The sequence below is a fragment of the Rhyacophila brunnea genome, unplaced genomic scaffold (genome assembly GCF_057557595.1).
Source record: "Rhyacophila brunnea isolate RB1 unplaced genomic scaffold, BYU_Rbru_1.0 scaffold_13, whole genome shotgun sequence".
Classification (NCBI taxonomy): Eukaryota; Metazoa; Arthropoda; class Insecta; order Trichoptera; family Rhyacophilidae; genus Rhyacophila; species Rhyacophila brunnea.
Genome location: NW_028232785.1, coordinates 14,680,040 through 14,701,452, shown reverse-complemented (window position 1 = coordinate 14,701,452; position 21,413 = coordinate 14,680,040). Strand labels below are relative to the sequence as shown.

At 33.6% G+C, this 21,413-nt stretch overlaps 1 protein-coding gene and 1 long non-coding RNA gene across 3 annotated transcripts; one reads left to right on the top strand and one right to left on the bottom strand.

Annotated features, from left to right (window-relative positions):
* Positions 1–767: 767 nt before the first annotated feature.
* Positions 768–7,062, top strand: LOC147076603 (uncharacterized). 2 transcript variants are annotated; one of them, XM_085940377.1, is made up of 4 exons: positions 770–987; positions 2,374–2,526; positions 4,733–4,997; positions 5,587–7,062. In XM_085940377.1, the coding sequence occupies exons 1-3, from the start codon at positions 841–843 to the stop codon at positions 4,787–4,789; spliced, it is 357 nt and encodes a 118-aa protein (XP_085796503.1). In that variant the 5' UTR covers positions 770–840; the 3' UTR covers positions 4,790–4,997; positions 5,587–7,062. The 2 variants fall into 2 exon arrangements, 1 of the variants encoding a protein (XP_085796503.1); XR_015069332.1 differs by having other exon boundaries at positions 768–987; positions 4,182–7,062.
* Positions 7,063–14,393: 7,331 nt separating this feature from the next.
* LOC147076602 (uncharacterized) lies at positions 14,394–20,925 on the bottom strand. The gene is made up of 3 exons (XR_015069661.1): positions 20,693–20,925; positions 18,832–18,984; positions 14,394–17,229 (listed from the first exon to the last, which is right to left on the bottom strand). It is a non-coding gene; the product is annotated as an uncharacterized LOC147076602 (long non-coding RNA).
* Positions 20,926–21,413: the final 488 nt, after the last annotated feature.

The following is a 21,413-nucleotide window of genomic DNA, read 5'->3' as shown; positions in this document are numbered from 1 at the left end:
TTCTTTTTCATCCCGACAATAATTTTAATTGTATTGCATTAGCAAATAAACTTGTTAACTAGCTTCAACCACAGATCATTCAGAGGACAGCAAACATCGATTTATTTATTTAACAAAAAAATATAGCTTGTGAATACATATATAAATACTAACTTAAATAAGTACCTATTTATATAGGTAGACTTTTGTATTCATTCTCGCAACTACTATTACCACCTATGAGCAGAGGGCCACAAAAATATTAAAATCATGAGGGCACAGGCTCTTAAAGGTTTAAAAACACTGCTTGTTTCTAATAATATACTTCATACTCGCAATATTATACAACTTCGAATATATTATATGCCTTCGCATTTCCCTATGCGCACTCAACAATGGTAAACGCACATTGCCAACGAATAATTCAGTTACCTACCTACTTAATTGTATTATTCTAGTTTATATAATAAATAAATAGGTGTTGTAATATAGATCTAAAAATATATGTTGGTACAAACGACGGTTCGAAGATTCGACGCTCTAACTTCAATCAATATCATTTTGTTGTAATGTTTTAACGTTGGCATCCTGTTTTTCCTGTGTGATCATTTAAAAAATATATATTTTATAGTTTATAGTAGGACTTTCATCATAATGTAATTAATAAATTTGACATATAAATAATTAAATAATAGACAATGTAATATTATATTAATAATAAAAATATGTACCTACAAAAAATAATTACAAAATGTGTAAAATTATGTTAAATGGCAATAATTTTGTGTATGGCGAAAAGAAACGTCAGTGCTCTACTGCGATTTTGTCGAAATATATAAGTATTTATAATAAATACAAAAAATGGAAGTGAAACGAGAGCATGAGGAATTCATATCTGGTGTAGAAGCGCAGGACAGTTCGGATGTGTCAACTATCCATTTCAGGAGCCCGGATATCCTCACTAATATAAAACAAGAGAGTGTCGACGATGGCAGTCGTACATTTGAGGTTAGTTTTTCAAAGGATTTTAAATTGTATTGTTAGTATTGTGCAAATATTAACATTAAATCATAAAAATAATAGTTAAAATACATCAATGTAATCTGATTTCGTTGTTGGGGTGAATTTATTTGACACCGAGCACCGCCATCTTTAGAGACGTGTGCAAATGTGTCGGGTGACATAAGGTTTTTGATGTTTGTCAAAGCGTTGACACCTCGCAAAAAATATCATTTTATATAGATAGGTAGTACCAACAAACCGTTTCAATGCTTCAGACTCATACATAGGGTAGGGAAAAGTTGGTTTTACATATTAAATATAAAAGACAATATAAGTGCGAATTATTAAAAAAATTATATTTGTGAATATCGAAATATTATCTATGATCGAAATAATTTATCAATCTAGATGGTTATTGTCATTGCCGACTAATCTAATGATGGCGCCGTTATTATAGAAGTATCCACGATGGCTTAAGCATCGGCCTATAGCTTCGTGGGTCGCAGGTTCAAATCCTGGGTCTGACAGGTACACATTTTGTTTTTCAAAATCTGTATGAGTCAGGGACTGAAACTAATAACTTGAGCAAGTGGCTGACATCAGTGGCGCACCCAGGGGTGTGGCAAGGGGCCCTGGCACTCCCCAAAAATGAAAATTATCAGAATGATTTTAAACATTGAAATTGAAAGCCAATAAACTATATTTTTGGGCTTAGACAAATAACGACACGGCAAAAAATCATTTGTAATAATTCTCCAGCACCCTTTTTAGAAAAAATTCTTTTAAAAAGTTCCATTATTAAAGTAGATGTATTAAAAATCGCCAATAATTCACTGTATAAGTACCCTTAATTTGAATAAAAACACAATTTGAAAAACGTTAATGTAGTGTTTCACACTGCCTTTAATCTTAGCGGTAGGTAGGGGGGCCCCAAATATCCTAGCCTGAAGGCCCGCTTCAGGATGTGGGGACCATGGTGTAGGTACACCGAGTGCAATAGACAAAATACCGATAAACGAGAAATTAGGCTGTGAAGAAGAAAAAGAGCCTATAGGACTAATTTACATTCTCTTCCTTGGGCCCCCCCTAATATTAAATCCTGGGTGCGCCACTGGCTGACATCCATTTCTCGTAAAAACAAAATCTGTTATTACAAACCTCCACTCTTTGGAGGTCCATATGATCTTATTAAGATCGGACATGGTCGGATATAAAATACCTATAATGTTCCGAAGGCGAAGCCTACCTTAATAAAAATAAACAAAATATAATAAAATACATAAGCTCATATAAGTACATTATTGACATAAGCTTAAATTATATTAGCAGATTCACAGATAAACCGTCTAGCTTTCCATGATCGTACACATTAACTTTGATATTTTTTTTCAGAGCACTGAATCGAATTTCGTCAATTTAAAATGTGAGACTGATTTTCAACGTGTCAACATCAATGATGAATTTGTTGAGGACGCAAAGGGCCATATTATCAAATATGAGTCTCGACCTGGGTGCTCGTATTCAGAAAACAAGCCACTAAATCAGGTACTGCCATATAATTGATATATTTTGATCTGTACATACCAGTGGTGAAGATTCGATAGTAGGTACCTATTGACAATATTTAAAGCCTACATTTCAAAGGAAAATAATTTTTAACTGCCTATTAACGTATTTAAATAATAACTTTGTAGTAATCATACCACTCAGCATTAAATGAATAACACATAGTGTTTCCTCGATGCCAGCTTTGTAGTAATCATACCACTCAGCATTAAATGAATAACACATAGTGTTTCCTCGGTGCCAGCTGTGTTTATTTTGATTGGAAATTTGCGACAATATCTGTTGTAATATTTCATATGGCCATCTGCAAATTTTTCTGTTTTGAAGTTATGCTTTATAAAAGCTTTGAAATGCATTACTCTTCAATGTGGCAAAACAACACAACTGCAAGTGCACTACAAACACTAAAAATGCCAAAAAAGCCATCTGACAATGTAAAAAAATAACGTATCAGATGTCAGTTGGCACTTCTGCCATAGAAACTACTGAGGATTTTTACAGATGCCACGTTATACATGACATGCGGTCCATCAAAATAAATTAAAATGCACCTTATGAACAATATTTAGTATAGTTTGGAATTGAAAATGGCGTGTCCTCTGGTGGACTTCTGCAGTTACTGTGGCCGCATATGAGACTCACTGGTATAGATATATTCTACAACCTAAAATATATCGATATACGGTATACGATACATGGTAAAAGATATACACAATCTCTTAATAATGGAAAAATTTTATGTTTTATTACCAATGTGAACAAGACAAAATCAGACATCTGGCAAAATTGCAATAACATTTTCATGGTAAAAGGGGCCATTTGCATTATATTGTCAAATATCTCGGTTAAACCGAATATGATTATTTTTTCCTTAAACTAAATAAATAACACCCCAACAGGTTAAACAATACTTACTGAAATTTTACGTATATCACTCAATTATTTTGTTTACTTGTGTAAATTGAAATCTTATTTTTGCTCTCCTGAACATTTTCGAAAATGACATGTGGTCCCTTCTGCCATATGACTACCGATATTAACTGCATTAATATAAATAAAAAGAACAATCTATGAATCTACACTCAACCCATAGAGTCCGTCAAAAGACGTGCTGATATTGTCACGAGTTCTTCACTGAATATAGTACACTCGAATCAAACGTCTCAGTGCATTCTTATAATTAATCTTATGATCGTATCGAAGTAATTTGTTACATATCATGCACACAACACATACAGACATATTGAAACAAACATAATGTCACACCAGTACCATTCTATCACGTGACCTGAGGATTTTCTATTAACCAATAGAGCTTAGTTTTGTATATTATGTAGGTATAGTATTTCCGCGTCCGACTCTCATATTTACAATTACAATTTTCTTGCTTGAATTTGAATAACGGTTTAAACAGATGGCATTACTATTTTAATTATTTATTTTAGTGTTCATTGTCTTTTTTCTCTCAGGTGCTATTTATGATACAACAGGTTTAATATAATATTTTTAAGTATATTTTACATTTTTATACTATAATATGTACAACAAAATGCTCACATCCTTCATAATTACTATACTTTATTCATATTGAACCAAAATCTAATTTTATTAGTGTGTATTATTATTTTTTTTAGGTTATTACTGCAAACGCTGAATCGGTAAACGTCGCGAGCCTCGAATCGTCATGGAAGCTGACAAAAATACACGCACCTTTATGTGACAATAATAAACAGATACACATACAAAGTACTAAAAATAAACCCGAAGAGTACAATAAAATGTCAAAAAAAATATACCCAAACTGTCATACTAGTAGCCAAAATCTAATCCAATCTAATGTCACAAATTCTGAGTTATTAATTCCTGTTATAAAGTTAGAAAAAGGTGTATTTCATAAAGAAAATTTTGTATGCTGCATTTGTTTAAATATTTTTGCATCGTCAGACTTAATGAACATTCATAAGGCGTCGCATAGCTCACTAAGCGATGAAAAATCATTTAAATATGATCAAACAAATCTATCGTGCATACAGTCTAGTAAAATGAACTCACTTAATAATACCCATTCTAATGAAAAACCCTTTAAATGTGTGCAATGCGATTTTTCATGCTTATATTATAGTATTATGAAAACACATAAAATGACTCATTCTGGTGAAAAGCCACGTAAATGTAATAAATGCAGTTACTCGTGCACACAGTCTGGTACCATGAAAGCTCACAAAATGACTCATACTGGTGAAAGTCGCTTCAAATGTAATGAATGCAGTTTCACATGTATAACGTCTGGTCATTTGAAATTACACAAAATGACACATTCTGGAGAAACGCCATTCAATTGTGCTGAATGCAAATTTACATGTAAAACATCAAGTCATATGAAAACACACGAACTGACCCATTCTGGGGAAAAGCCATTTAAATGTGATGAGTGTAATTATAGCTGTAAAGCATCCGATGCGCTAAAAAAACATAAAATGCTTCATACTGGTGAAAAGCCTTTAATATGTGACGAATGCAGTTTTTCATGTATCTTATCTGCCAACTTGAGATACCACAAGATGACTCATTCTGGTGAAAAACCATTTAAATGTGTTGAATGTAGTTTTACTTGTATAACATCCGGTAGCATGAAAAGACATTCAATGATTCATTCAGGTGAAAAGCCGTTCAAATGTGATACATGCAATTACTCATGCAGTACATCTGGTAACATGAAAACACATAAAATGACTCATTCTGGTGAAAAGCCACGTGAATGTAATAAATGCAGTTACTCGTGCACACAGTCTGGTACCATGAAAGCCCACAAAATGACTCATACTGGTGAAAGTCGCTTCAAATGTAATGAATGCAGTTTCACATGTATAACATCTGGTAATTTGAAACTACACAAAATGACCCATTCTGGAGAAACGCCATTCAAATGTGCTGAATGCAAATATACATGTAAAACATCAAGTCATATGAAAACACACAAATTAACCCATTCTGGTGAAAAGCCATTTAAATGTGATGAGTGTAATTATAGCTGTAAAGCATCCAATGCGCTAAAAAAACATAAAATGCTTCATACTGGTGAAAAGCCTTTTAAATGTGACGAATGCAGTTTTTCATGTATCTCATTTGCCAACTTGAGATACCACAAGATGACTCATTCTGGTGAAAAACCATTTAAATGTGCTGAATGTAGTTTTACTTGTATAGCATCCTGTAGCATGAAAAGACATTCAATGATTCATTCAGGTGAAAAGCCGTATAAATGTGATACATGCAATTACTCATGCAGTACGTCTGGTAAGATGAAATTACACAAAATGACTCATTCTGGTGTCAAGCCATATATATGTGCAGAATGTGATTTTTCATGCATAACATCTAGTAACATGATATCACATAAAATGATTCATTCTGGTGAAAAACCATTTAAATGCAATTTATGTAATTTTTCTTGTAATACATCTGGCAGCTTAAAAAAACATCAACTGACTCATTCTCGTGAAAAGCCATTTAAATGTGATGAATGTAGTTTCTCGTGTATACAACCTGGTCGCATGAAATCACATAAAATAACTCATTCTGGTGAAAAACCGTTTAATTGTGATGAATGTAGTTTTACTTGTATACAATTCGGTAGCATGAAAAGACACAAAATGACTCATTCTGGTCAAAAGTCATTTAATTGTGATACTTGTGACTACTCATGCATTCAGTCTGGTAACATGAAATTACACAAAAGGACACATACTGAGGAAAACCCGCTTAACTGAGAAGAGTGCAATTAATCATGGAGAAACTCCTGTAAACAGAAATCAACTAAAATGCCGGGAAAAACAATTTAAATGTTAAACGTGCAATCTTTTGTGCATGTGAGTCGCCTCTAGAGACATAACTCACATTTTGCAATTTTGTCATTTTGATTCTAAAGGCAATAATATATACAGAGAAAAATAGTTGGCTATCATAAATCACGTTAAACCATGTGAAAATCGTTGAAAAGATTGAATCTTGATGTCGTAATTCAAATTTTTCAATGAATAGTGTGAGTTCTGTCACCAAGGGCTTTTTAACTAATCAGGGAGCTCTATTTCTCATAGTGCGCTGTGTATCTTCAGCTTTAGGAGTATTACATATATATCAAAATAATAATGTAAATGACTCACTTACTCATAAATATTCAAGGAAGTTCAATACTTAATGACAAAAAATAGTGCTCTGGTGATTTTTGGCGATTATCTCAAAATTCGGTTTTTGCAATATGTGAGTTATGACTCTAGGCAACTCATGTAGTCTGATTACATGAAAACACATAAAACGACTCATTTCGATAAAGAAAGTGAGCTTTAGAAATTTTATTATACATAGATATAGAAAGAGACGGTAGATTTAAAATGAAAACTAAGCACGCATTCTGTCTAAGAATTATGTTATGAAAAATAAACTGTTAATAAATTTACTATACTAAGAGTCTTAAAAAACTACCCATCCCAGTCAACCCATTAGATGTTGTTGATAAATTTAAGAGCAAGTTACTTGACATTAAACCGAGTGGTTCATTCCGGCTTCAAATTATTTCATAGCCACTTTCTTGTGCACTTGTCATTCATTTACAGGAAAGGAAACAAGTAAATTCATTTTTTTATATATTAATTGAGTCGAAATTCACTTGATAGAATGAGACTACACAAATAAACTACGCGTCTATGCTTAAGTATAAACTATTCAAGAATAATTATATATTTGGATATTTAAAATACTTCATATTTTACTTTCCTACAAGCTTTTATATTTTGTTTCCGTGAATCTCAGCCTATCCATGACCTAAGAGATTACCCTGCGCCATCTTTAGATTAGTAAAGCCTGAGCATAAGTTTTTGCACAAGCAACTAGTGGTCCACTTTTCAGCTATCAAAATCAGATCCCAAATTGCTTGACATATTGATTCGCCCTTTCTCGTTTCAAATTGAATTATAAAAAATTCTCAAATTAAATATAATACCTAGCTGTCAGTGTTATTTATAAATAATATACATTCCTGTTATTCATCAGCTGTCAAAGTCAGACTAGTCTATCACACAAAAACTGGTGGTAATATCGATTTCCCAAAAATATGTAACATTGATCTATGCATTACATTAATTTGTAGAAGGTGTTAATGCTACTGTATTATTTATAATGTAACTCATCTATCCAAATCAAACCATTCCCTGTATCAAGACAGCTGGAAATATCGATTTGTAATAACCACTAAATCAGATGAACTCCAAGGTCTCCAAGATACGTTAAAATAATCTGAAACTAAGAATACCTACTCCGACAAGTGAATACGACAGACGCGTCAGTATGAGCACTCTATAGAACAATGACAGGTCATTCAGACAATAACGGGAGGGGCGGAAAAAGTAGGACCAGTCGTTGTGAATGTACCGGCTTTCTACTTGAGTCGGCAATAGATTACCATAATAAATAATACAATAATCAACTAGTGTGTTCGGTACATGCAATTAAATAATCGTAGTGCTACTGCCAAAAGTTGGTACCTACATCATAAAATTTTGTTATGGAGTTATTGCCATTTGTTTCAATCCCTAAAATCAGGCATAATGCTAATCTTCACGTGCTTTATTTCATCAAGCATATGCCTGCATCCGATGATTGAAGATAGATTGATTTTTTTTCCTAGCACACATATTTATGTGTATATACCAAAGAGATTGGACTCCTCCCTTGGAGTCTTTCAATCTCTTTGGTATATACATATTATAATCCGTCCTTAACTCTGTTGGTTCTTTGTCGCCACTGTTGAGGTCACTCGTGTATGGTGTTCGATGCGTAGGTAGAGAATAATGATAATGACGAAGTCTTCGATGTCGTAGGGTGAGATTTATTTAGCAGCGTATTATACAATGATAGTTACGAGCTACTTGATTTGAGTGCCATTTAGGTAAATTCTCTTCGTTATTTATACACTACAAAAGTAACACGTCAACACAAAGTTACAGAATACACAATATGATAGGTACACATTTACATTATGCCAGCGCTCCATTGGCGAGCCAAAAGTCCGACGACAATAAGTCTTCAGATTTTTCTACGTTCTGCTACTGGCCAACAGACGTTCAACGAAACGAGTATATAATTAATTTGACGAGTAAAACAGTCGACTTTGACAGCATAGATAATATACGTATATCTGACAGTTAAATCGTGATGGCGTTAAATGATACCGACGTTTTATGTTTTTTGGGTTATTGGGTGGCAGATAATGTAATAACGAAGCAAAGGGTACACAAATACTGGGTGAAACATTGGATAAGGAAACGAACGACATTATCCCACACAAATTTAATACGAGAATTGCGTTTGCAACCGAGCGATTTCCGCAATTATTTGCGAATGTCGGAGGATGTATACACAGAACTGTATAATTTGGTCTCCCCATTTATTAAAAAAAAAAATACCATGTACCAGGTACTATGATGAGGGAAGCTATTTCTCCTCATGATAGATTATGTGCAACCCTGCGATTTTTGGCTGCCGGCGGAACATTCACTGACTTGCATTATAGAACTGCGATTGGAAGACAAACTCTGGGCAAGATAATTCCCGAAACTTGCCAAGTCATCATTGACGTTTTGAAAGGAGAATATTTCAAGGTGTGTATTATATTATACTTCATCTAATAAAGTTGGGCAAATTTACAAATATATCATTAACAAGTAGACATTGGTTGGTCTTATAAAGTGAACGTTTAGTGGATTGTTTTACCTATATAAATCATAGACGGCAACATCATAAGAATGGCAGACAAGATGCATTTGAGATAGGTATATATAGTCACAAATAAGGCCATCGTTGACATGCTAAATATTCAATAGACCAGTAGAATGCTGTACCTAGCCAGGACTCTCCATATAGGCTGTAAGCAAGCTGCTTAATTATTCCTGTTGAATGTATTGTAATACTAGTCATATTCTTCGAAAAGCAAGCATGGAATTTGATTTCTAAATGAGGCCACATAATAATATAGGTTTGCTAACATAGCTCAAATACTTACCATTTGTTGTATCGCTTAAGCTAAGGTTTATAGGCATAAAAACAAACAAAAAAACAAATATTTTTACAAGATATTTATTCATACAAAAAACATTAATTTATTATACCGGCTTTTGTACATTTTTGCTTAATATACGATAAACTGGTTGAGTATGAACAGTAGTTGCTGGCGTTATTTTGTCACTTTGTCCCATAAAGGCAACTTCATGCATCAGCTTCTCGGCCAGCAATCTTTGTCCCTGTGACATCGATCGTAGTTTCATGGCCATCATTTTGCCAAAAACATCAAATTCATCTTCAGTCTTGCTTAGTTTGTCGGTGATTAATTCTAACACTTTGTTGGCGCTATCATTCGATTTTTTTCGTTTGAACGATGGGGGTTCTGGTGCTCTATTGAGATTCGACCTTGGAGTAGTCGACAACGTGGATGTTGAAGGCGAATATTCTATCTGTAAATAAAATGTTGATTATTTTTTGTTGCAGTTCCCTGATACGCACGAAGAAATGGAGACGATTGCAGAAGAATTTAATAGTAAATGGCAATTTCCAAATTGCCTGGGCGCAGTTGATGGGAAACACATTGCAATCGTGCCACCTGCAGGCGCCGGCTCCCACTTTTATAATTACAAACATTTCCACAGCATTGTTTTGATGGCGATTGCAAATGCTAATTATGAATTTATTTATGTTGATGTTGGAACAAATGGACGTATTTCTGATGGAGGCGTACTGAGAAAATCTGATTTTTTCAAACGTTTAGACGAAGGCAGATTAAAAATACCTGCACCAAAAAAACCTACTGCTAATTCTGATGCACTGCCATTTGTTTATATTGGCGATGAAGCCTTTGCATTACGTAACAGGTTTAATAGAGCTCGGACTGAGGTTACAGGACACCTTAGCGCCTTTGGAAGCAACGACTAATCGGAACTCGACTGCCAATGCTAAGAAAGCGCGAGGAGATTTTGAAAAATATTTTAATACTACCGGGGCTGTCACATGGCAAGAAAGTATGATAAGCAATAGATAAATTAAACCAATGTAACAGTTTAGTTAAAATGTTTTACCTCAATACAATCTTCGTTGTTTAACGAGTTGGAGTAACTCTCATCAGGAGACATGTTTTCCAAATCGTCCGCCATGCTGGATATTGAGCTCGATTCTGTAAAACAAAATGTAAATTGTTAAAATACAACATAATACTCAAACTTGTTTTTTATTATCTCTCCCCTAAGTACCCATTCCTTCATACGGTTAATATTGATATGATTATTTATATTGGTATAATTGGTGTAATCCAGTATATCAGGTATTTTCAAAATGTGTTTTCCGCTGTATTCCTCATAACCAAACTGTACCATTAATTTTGATTGATGATTGACGATTTATTGATTGTCTCTGAAGGAACCTAACTCGAGCGATTTTTGATTTCATGATCATTTCTTTTCTTCTTCTTTCGACCATGTCCGATCATAATATGGACCTCCACGGAGTGGAGGTTTGTATTGACAGATTTTGTTTTTACGAGAAATGGATGTCAGCCACTTGCTCAACATATTAGGTCCATACTCTGACTCATACACAAATTGAAATTCAATGTGTACTTGTCAGACCCAGGATTTGAACCTGGGACCCGACCACGACTCAATAAGCCAACGCTTAAGCCGCGCTTCCACCGCCATGATCGTACCTATATATTATTATTTCTTACCTACCTCAGCAAAGAATAAGTAATTTTATTGTGACTAGAAATGATTCATAGCTGTATGTTTTAATTGCTTAATAGTTGCTAATCTAATGCGATGTCACTTTCAGAGCTACGACAATGTCATAGTCTGCACGTGTATAATAAATAGCTTTAAAGCATTCCCTCGTACCTATATATTATTATTATTTATTACCTACCTCAGCAAAGAATAAGTAATTTTATTGTGACTAGAAATGATTCATAGCTGTATGTTTTAATTGCTTAATAGTAGCTAATCTAATGCGATGTCACTTTCAGAGCTACGACAATTTCATAATCTGCACGTGAATAATAAATAGCTTTAAAGCATTCCCACGTACCTTCCATTTGGTCGTTCAAGAACTCCAAATTTTTATAGTACCACAGTTTGGGTAGATATACTGCGTCTGTGCCGGCTCCGCTTCGATATGATGTCCTTACTTTATTTCTCTCCTTTCTGTAACCCGACCTCAATGTCTGTATTTTCTTTTTGACATCGTTGACCGTTGCCTGCGGCTCCACCTTGATTAATATTTCCAAAAGTTCCGCATACGCCAAGGACTTGGCATCACGATTCTTGTCGTCTTCCACAACGACGGGTTGTCTTTAAAACAACTAATAAAATCTTCCAAGAAACTTTTCGAATGCACTCGTAGATCTACCATTGTTGTTTTCGATGTCCGAACACTTTGAATGACAGTAAAATAATGATGGCGCTGTCGTCCGTCGGCATAGATATAAATAATGTGACGGTAAAGCGTGGTGAACGTACGAATTTCAGCGGCTCGGCGAGTAAAATATCAATTGTTTGAAATCCAACGAGCCTGGTCTGCGGATTAAAAAGTCCGCAGACCTGGGGTGCTCCACGCGAAAAAAAAGTCCGAAGACTGTAAATCGTCTGACTTGCGTGCCAATGGAGCGCCGGCACTTGGCCTCCGCCACGACGTGAAGTTATCGGCAGAATATTATAATATATACTTTGTATCCCTTCGCCGGCCACGGCCGATTATTATCGATTGATCGTTTCAATAATAATATAGTAATATTTTGTTATCATGTCGAAGCGTAATGAAATATGGAAGTTCCTATTTCTTTCAAGCGTTGATTATATTTTGGCTTTTTTTTCTTTTAAAATAAAGCTACGTCTTTTTCAAACTTGTAAATGGCTAATTTTGAAACAATAATAATTAATGTCGTCCACGAAAGCCGACGATAAGCGCGGTTGCAATGCAGATACGTTTCATAAAACACTTATTTACATATTCCAAAGTTTTTTCGTCGGCCTTCAAGACAAGTAATAAGATAGTAGTTATAATATATTAAGTTGTAGTCTACCCCTAGGTTGAAAGCATAACCGAGAAAATTCAGATTTAAAAAAATTACGAGGTTAGTTTAGTATATGTAATATGAAAACACGCTTCATGAATGTTTATGATAGGTATATTATGTCGAAAGGTAAGTTTTAAGTAGGAAAAGTGGCATTTTAATGAAAACCAGTGACGTTTAATTTCAATCAGTGCGAGCCGTTTTATCGAGGCTATTTGACCGGGCCATTTGTTTGTGGAGGCGAAATGTTTTTGGGGCTCATAAACTGGAGCCTGATTTATTTATTATACATTTAATTAAATGAATACAAATACGGAATACTGACTATGGATACATATTATTATCTTATAAAAACAATCACTAATCAAAGGGTAAATAAATGCCATTCAATGGCTCATTTTCATCTCACTCGTATTTCTTATTTTATTGATTAAATTTGAGTCGGAATAATCTGAAATATTAACAATATCGTTTAGTTAACACGGCTAAATTATCTATAACGTTATTTTGAAAAAAAATCCTTATTTTCGCATACTTACCTACCTATTTGAAGCGTTTTTATATGAAGGTTTAAGCACGAGTAAAGACACTCGAAGGTTACTTTATAATTATTTAAATTTTATGAAATGCATTGGCGAAGTCTAATATGCTATACTGATTTTTGTAATCTATTTTTCATTGTAAAAGATTTGTAGCACTACGATTATTTATTTGCATGTACCGAACACACTAGTTGATTATTGTATTATTTATTATGGTAATCTATTGCCGACTCAAGTAGAAAGCCGGTACATTCACAACGACTGGTCCTACTTTTTCCGCCCCTCCCGTTATTGTCTGAATGACCTGTCATTGTTCTATAGAGTGCTCATACTGACGCGTCTGTCGTATTCACTTGTCGGAGTAGGTATTCTTAGTTTCAGATTATTTTAACGTATCTTGGAGACCTTGGAGTTCATCTGATTTAGTGGTTATTACAAATCGATATTTCCAGCTGTCTTGATACAGGGAATGGTTTGATTTGGATAGATGAGTTACATTATAAATAATACAGTAGCATTAACACCTTCTACAAATGTAATGCATAGATCAATGTTACATATTTTTTGGAAATCGATATTACCACCAGTTTTTGTATGAAAGACTAGTCTGACTTTGACAGCTGATGAATAACAGGAATGTATATTATTTATAAATAACACTGATAGTTAGGTAATATATTTGATTTGAGAATTTTTTATAATTCAATTTGAAACAAGAATGGGCGAATCAATATGTCAAGCAATTTGGGATCTGATTTTGATAGCTGAAAAGTGGACCACTCGTTGCTTGTGCAAAAACTTATGCTCAGGCTTTACTAATCTAAAGATGGCGCAGGGTAATCTCTTAGGTCATGGATAGGCTGAGATTCACGGAAACAAAATATAAAAGCATGTAGGAAAGTAAAATATGTAAGTATTTTAAATATCCAAATATATAATTATTCTTGAATAGTTTATACTTAAGCATAGACACGTAGTTTATTTGTGTAGTCTCATTCCATCAAGTGAATTTCGACTCAATTAATATATAAAAAAATGAATTTACTTGTTTCCTTTCCTGTAAATGACAAGTGCACAAGAAAGTGGCTATGAAATAATTTGAAGCCGGAATGAACCACTCGGTTTAATGTCAAGTAACTTGCTCTTAAATTTATCAACAACATCTAATGGGTTGACTGGGATGGGTAGTTTTTTAAGACTCTTAGTATAGTAAATTTATTAACAGTTTATTTTTCATAACATAATTCTTAGACAGAATGCGTGCTTAGTTTTCATTTTAAATCTACCGTCTCTCTCTATATCTATGTATAATAAAATTTCTAAAGCTCACTTTCTTTATCGAAATGAGTCGTTTTATGTGTTTTCATGTAATCAGACTACATGAGTTGCCTAGAGTCATAACGCACATATTGCAAAAACCGAATTTTGAGATAATCGCCAAAAATCACCAGAGCACTATTTTTTGTCATTAGGTATTGAACTCCCTTGAATATTTATGAGTAAGTGAGTCATTTACATTATTATTTTGATATATATGTAATACTTCTAAAGCTGAAGATACACAGCGCACTATGAGAAATAGAGCTCCCTGATTAGTTAAAAAGCCCTTGGTGACAGAACTCACACTATTCATTGAAAAATTTGAATTACGACATCAAGATTCAATCTTTTCAACGATTTTCACATGGTTTAAAGTGATTCTTGATAGCCAACTATTTTTCTCTGCATATATTAATGCCTTTAGAATCAAAATGACAAAATTGCAAAATGTGAGTTATGACTCTAGAGGCGACTCACATGCACAAAAGATTGCACGTTTAACATTTAAATTGTTTTTCCCGGCATTTTAGTTGATTTCTGTTTACAGGAGTTTCTCCATGATTAATTGCACTCTTCTCAGTTAAGCGGGTTTTCCTCAGTATGTGTCCTTTTGTGTAATTTCATGTTACCAGACTGAATGCATGAGTAGTCACAAGTATCACAATTAAATGACTTTTGACCAGAATGAGTCATTTTGTGTCTTTTCATGCTACCGAATTGTATACAAGTAAAACTACATTCATCACAATTAAACGGTTTTTCACCAGAATGAGTTATTTTATGTGATTTCATGCGACCAGGTTGTATACACGAGAAACTACATTCATCACATTTAAATGGCTTTTCACGAGAATGAGTCAGTTGATGTTTTTTTAAGCTGCCAGATGTATTACAAGAAAAATTACATAAATTGCATTTAAATGGTTTTTCACCAGAATGAATCATTTTATGTGATATCATGTTACTAGATGTTATGCATGAAAAATCACATTCTGCACATATATATGGCTTGACACCAGAATGAGTCATTTTGTGTAATTTCATCTTACCAGACGTACTGCATGAGTAATTGCATGTATCACATTTATACGGCTTTTCACCTGAATGAATCATTGAATGTCTTTTCATGCTACAGGATGCTATACAAGTAAAACTACATTCAGCACATTTAAATGGTTTTTCACCAGAATGAGTCATCTTGTGGTATCTCAAGTTGGCAAATGAGATACATGAAAAACTGCATTCGTCACATTTAAAAGGCTTTTCACCAGTATGAAGCATTTTATGTTTTTTTAGCGCATTGGATGCTTTACAGCTATAATTACACTCATCACATTTAAATGGCTTTTCACCAGAATGGGTTAATTTGTGTGTTTTCATATGACTTGATGTTTTACATGTATATTTGCATTCAGCACATTTGAATGGCGTTTCTCCAGAATGGGTCATTTTGTGTAGTTTCAAATTACCAGATGTTATACATGTGAAACTGCATTCATTACATTTGAAGCGACTTTCACCAGTATGAGTCATTTTGTGGGCTTTCATGGTACCAGACTGTGTGCACGAGTAACTGCATTTATTACATTCACGTGGCTTTTCACCAGAATGAGTCATTTTATGTGTTTTCATGTTACCAGATGTACTGCATGAGTAATTGCATGTATCACATTTGAACGGCTTTTCACCTGAATGAATCATTGAATGTCTTTTCATGCTACCGGATGTTATACAAGTAAAACTACATTCAACACATTTAAATGGTTTTTCACCAGAATGAGTCATCTTATGGTATCTCAAGTTGGCAGATAAGATACATGAAAAACTGCATTCGTCACATATTAAAGGCTTTTCACCAGTATGAAGCATTTTATGTTTTTTTAGCGCATCGGATGCTTTACAGCTATAATTACACTCATCACATTTAAATGGCTTTCCCCCAGAATGGGTCAGTTCGTGTGTTTTCATATGACTTGATGTTTTACATGTAAATTTGCATTTAGCACAATTGAATGGCGTTTCTCCAGAATGTGTCATTTTGTGTAATTTCAAATGACCAGACGTTATACATGTGAAACTGCATTCATTACATTTGAAGCGACTTTCACCAGTATGAGTCATTTTGTGAGCTTTCGTGGTACCAGACTGTGTGCACGAGTAACTGCATTTATTACATTTACGTGGCTTTTCACCAGAATGAGTCATTTTATGTGTTTTCATAATACTATAATATAAGCATGAAAAATCGCATTGCACACATTTAAAGGGTTTTTCATTAGAATGGGTATTATTAAGTGAGTTCATTTTACTAGACTGTATGCACGATAGATTTGTTTGATCATATTTAAATGATTTTTCATCGCTTAGTGAGCTATGCGACGCCTTATGAATGTTCATTAAGTCTGACGATGCAAAAATATTTAAACAAATGCAGCATACAAAATTTTCTTTATGAAATACACCTTTTTCTAACTTTATAACAGGAATTAATAACTCAGAATTTGTGACATTAGATTGGATTAGATTTTGGCTACTAGTATGACAGTTTGGGTATATTTTTTTTGACATTTCATTGTACTCTTCGGGTTTATTTTTAGTACTTTGTATGTCTATCTGTTTATTATTGTCACATAAAGGTGCGTGTATTTTTGTCAGCTTCCATGACGATTCGAGGCTCGCGACGTTTACCGATTCAGCGTTTGCAGTAATAACCTAAAAAAAATAATAATACACACTAATAAAATTAGATTTTGGTTCAATATGAATAAAGTATAGTAATTATGAAGGATGTGAGCATTTTGTTGTACATATTATAGTATAAAAATGTAAAATATACTTAAAAATATTATATTAAACCTGTTGTATCATAAATAGCACCTGCAAGAAAAAAGACAATGAGCACTAAAATAAATAATTAAAATAGTAATGCCATCTGTTTAAACCGTAATTCAAATTCAAGCAAGAAAATTGTAATTGTAAATATGAGAGTCGGACGCGGAAATACTATACCTACATAATATACAAAACTAAGCTCTATTGGTTAATAGAAAATCCTCAGGTCACGTGATAGAATGGTACTGGTGTGACATTATGTTTGTTTCAATATGTCTGTATGTGTTGTGTGCATGATATGTAACAAATTACTTCGATACGATCATAAGATTAATTATAAGAATGCACTGAGACGTTTGATTCGAGTGTACTATATTCAGTGAAGAACTCGTGACAATATCAGCACGTCTTTTGACGGACTCTATGGGTTGAGTGTAGATTCATAGATTGTTCTTTTTATTTATATTAATGCAGTTAATATCGGTAGTCATATGGCAGAAGGGACCACATGTCATTTTCGAAAATGTTCAGGAGAGCAAAAATAAGATTTCAATTTACACAAGTAAACAAAATAATTGAGTGATATACGTAAAATTTCAGTAAGTATTGTTTAACCTGTTGGGGTGTTATTTATTTAGTTTAAGGAAAAAATAATCATATTCAGTTTAACCGAGATATTTGACAATATAATGCAAATGGCCCCTTTTACCATGAAAATGTTATTGCAATTTTGCCAGATGTCTGATTTTGTCTTGTTCACATTGGTAATAAAACATAAAATTTTTCCATTATTAAGAGATTGTGTATATCTTTTACCATGTATCGTATACCGTATATCGATATATTTTAGGTTGTAGAATATATCTATACCAGTGGGTCTCATATGCGGCCACAGTAACTGCAGAAGTCCACCAGAGGACACGCCATTTTCAATTCCAAACTATACTAAATATTGTTCATAAGGTGCATTTTAATTTATTTTGATGGACCGCATGTCATGTATAACGTGGCATCTGTAAAAATTCTCAGTAGTTTCTATGGCAGAAGTGCCAACTGACATCTGATACGTTATTTTTTTACATTGTCAGATGGCTTTTTTGGCATTTTTAGTGTTTGTAGTGCACTTGCAGTTGTGTTGTTTTGCCACATTGAAGAGTAATGCATTTCAAAGCTTTTATAAAGCATAACTTAAAAACAGAAAAATTTGCAGATGGCCATATGAAATATTACAACAGATATTGTCGCAAATTTCCAATCAAAATAAACACAGCTGGCCTAGTAATGATCGAGGAAACACTATGTGTTATTCATTTAATGCTGAGTGGTATGATTACTACAAAGTTATTATTTAAATACGTTAATAGGCAGTTTAAAATTATTTTCCTTTAAAATGTAGGCTTTAAATAATGTCAATAGGTACCTACTATCGAATCTTCACCACTGGTATGTACAGATCAAAATATATCAATAATATGGCAGTACCTGATTTAGTGACTTGTTTTCTAAATACGAGCACCCAGGTCGAGACTCATATTTGATAATATGGCCCTTTGCGTCCTCAACAAATTCATCCTTGATGTCGACACGTTGAAAATCAGTCTCACATTTTAAATTGACGAAATTCGATTCAGTGCTCTGAAAAAAAATATCAAAGTTAATGTGTACGATCATGGAAAGCTAGACGGTTTACCTGTGAATCTGCTTATACAATTTAAGCTTATGTCAATAATGTACTTTTATGAGCTTATGTATTTTATTATATTTTGTTTATTTTTATTGAGGTAGGCTTCACCTTCGGAACATTATAGGTATTTTATATCCGACCATGTCCGATCTTAATAAGATCATATGGACCTCCATAGAGTGGAGGTTTGTAATAACAGATTTTGTTTTTACGAGAAATGGATGTCAGCCAGTGGCGCACCCAGGATTTAATATTAGGGGGGGGCCAAGGAAGAGAATGTAAATTAGTCCTATAGGCTCTTTTTCTTCTTCACAGCCTAATTTCTCGTTTATCGGTATTTTGTCTATTGCACTCGGTGTACCTACACCATGGTCCCCACATCCTGAAGCGGGCCTTCAGGCTAGGATATTTGGGCCTCCCCTACCTATCGCTAAGATTAAAGGCAGTGTGAAACACTACATTAACGTTTTTCAAATTGTGTTTTAGTTCAAATTAAGGGTACTTATACAGTGAATTATTGGCGATTTTTAATACATCTACTTTAATAATGGAGCTGTCGAGTATTGACACATAATAATCAAAAAATATATTGCACAATTATATAAGTAATTGAAAATGTTCATGACGATGAAGTATAATAGCGCCGCAGGCGACTTTTTTACTATTAAAGTTAATTTATTATGTGTGTTTATCTCACTTATCTGCTCAACCCGACTCGCCGGGCCCCCAGACTAGAGCCCTGTCAGCCCTCCCCAGCCATGACCTACACCACTCCGGAATTTGGGTGGACACCGAGATTTTTTTGACAGTTCCATTAGGGATTGGGTTTCTAAAAAAACCTGACATTAGTGTTTCGAAATTTTTGTGTTAGAAATTAAAATCTAAGAATTTTTTCTAAAAAGGGTGCTGGAGAATTATAACAAATGATTTTTTGCCGTGTCGTTATTTGTCTAAGCCCAAAAATATAGTTAATTGGCTTTCAATTTCAATGTTTAAAATCATTCTGATAATTTTCATTTTTGGGGGGTGCCAGGGCCCCTTGCCCCACCCCTGGGTGCGCCACTGATGTCAGCCACTTGCTCAAGTTATTAGTTTCATTCCCTGACTCATACAGATTTTGAAAAACAAAATGTGTACCTGTCAGACCCAGGATTTGAACCTGCGACCCACGAAGCTATAGGCCGATGCTTAAGCCATCGTGGATACTTCTATAATAACGGCGCCATCATTAGATTAGTCGGCAATGACAATAACCATCTAGATTGATAAATTATTTCGATCATAGATAATATTTCGATATTCACAAATATATTTTTTTTAATAATTCGCACTTATATTGTCTTTTATATTTAATATGTAAAACCAACTTTTCCCTACCCTATGTATGAGTCTGAAGCATTGAAACTGTTTGTTAGTACTACCTATCTATATAAAATGATATTTTTTGCGAGGTGTCAACGCTTTGACAAACATCAAAAACCTTATGTCACCCGACACATTTGCACACGTCTCTAAAGATGGCGGTGCTCGGTGTCAAATAAATTCACCCCAACAACGAAATCAGATTACATTGATGTATTTTAACTATTATTTTTATGATTTAATGTTAATATTTGCACAATACTAACAATACAATTTAAAATCTTTTGAAAAACTAACCTCAAATGTACGACTGCCATCGTCGACACTCTCTTGTTTTATATTAGTGAGGATATCCGGGCTCCTGAAATGGATAGTTGACACATCAGAACTGTCCTGCGCTTCTACACCAGATATGAATTCCTCATGCTCTCGTTTCACTTCCATTTTTTGTATTTATTATAAATACTTATATATTTCGACAAAATCGCAGTAGAGCACTGACGTTTCTTTTCGCCATAGACAAAATTATTGCCATTTAACATAATTTTACACATTTTGTAATTATTTTTTGTAGGTACATATTTTTATTATTAATATAATATTACATTGTCTATTATTTAATTATTTATATGTCAAATTTATTAATTACATTATGATGAAAGTCCTACTATATACTATAAAATATATATTTTTTAAATGATCACACAGGAAAAACAGGATGCCAACTTTAAAACATTACAACAAAATGATATTGATTGAAGTTAGAGCGTCGAATCTTGGAACCGTCGTCTGTACCAACATATATTTTTAGGTACTTACCTATTTATTTATTATATAAACTAGAATGATAAAATTAAGTAGGTAGGTAACTGAATTATTCGTTGGCAATGTGCGTTTACCATTGTTGAGTGCATTGAATGAATACAAAAGTCTACCTATATAAATAGGTACTTATTTAAGTAAGTATTTATATATGTATTCACAAGCTATATTTTTTTGTTAAATAAATAAATCGATG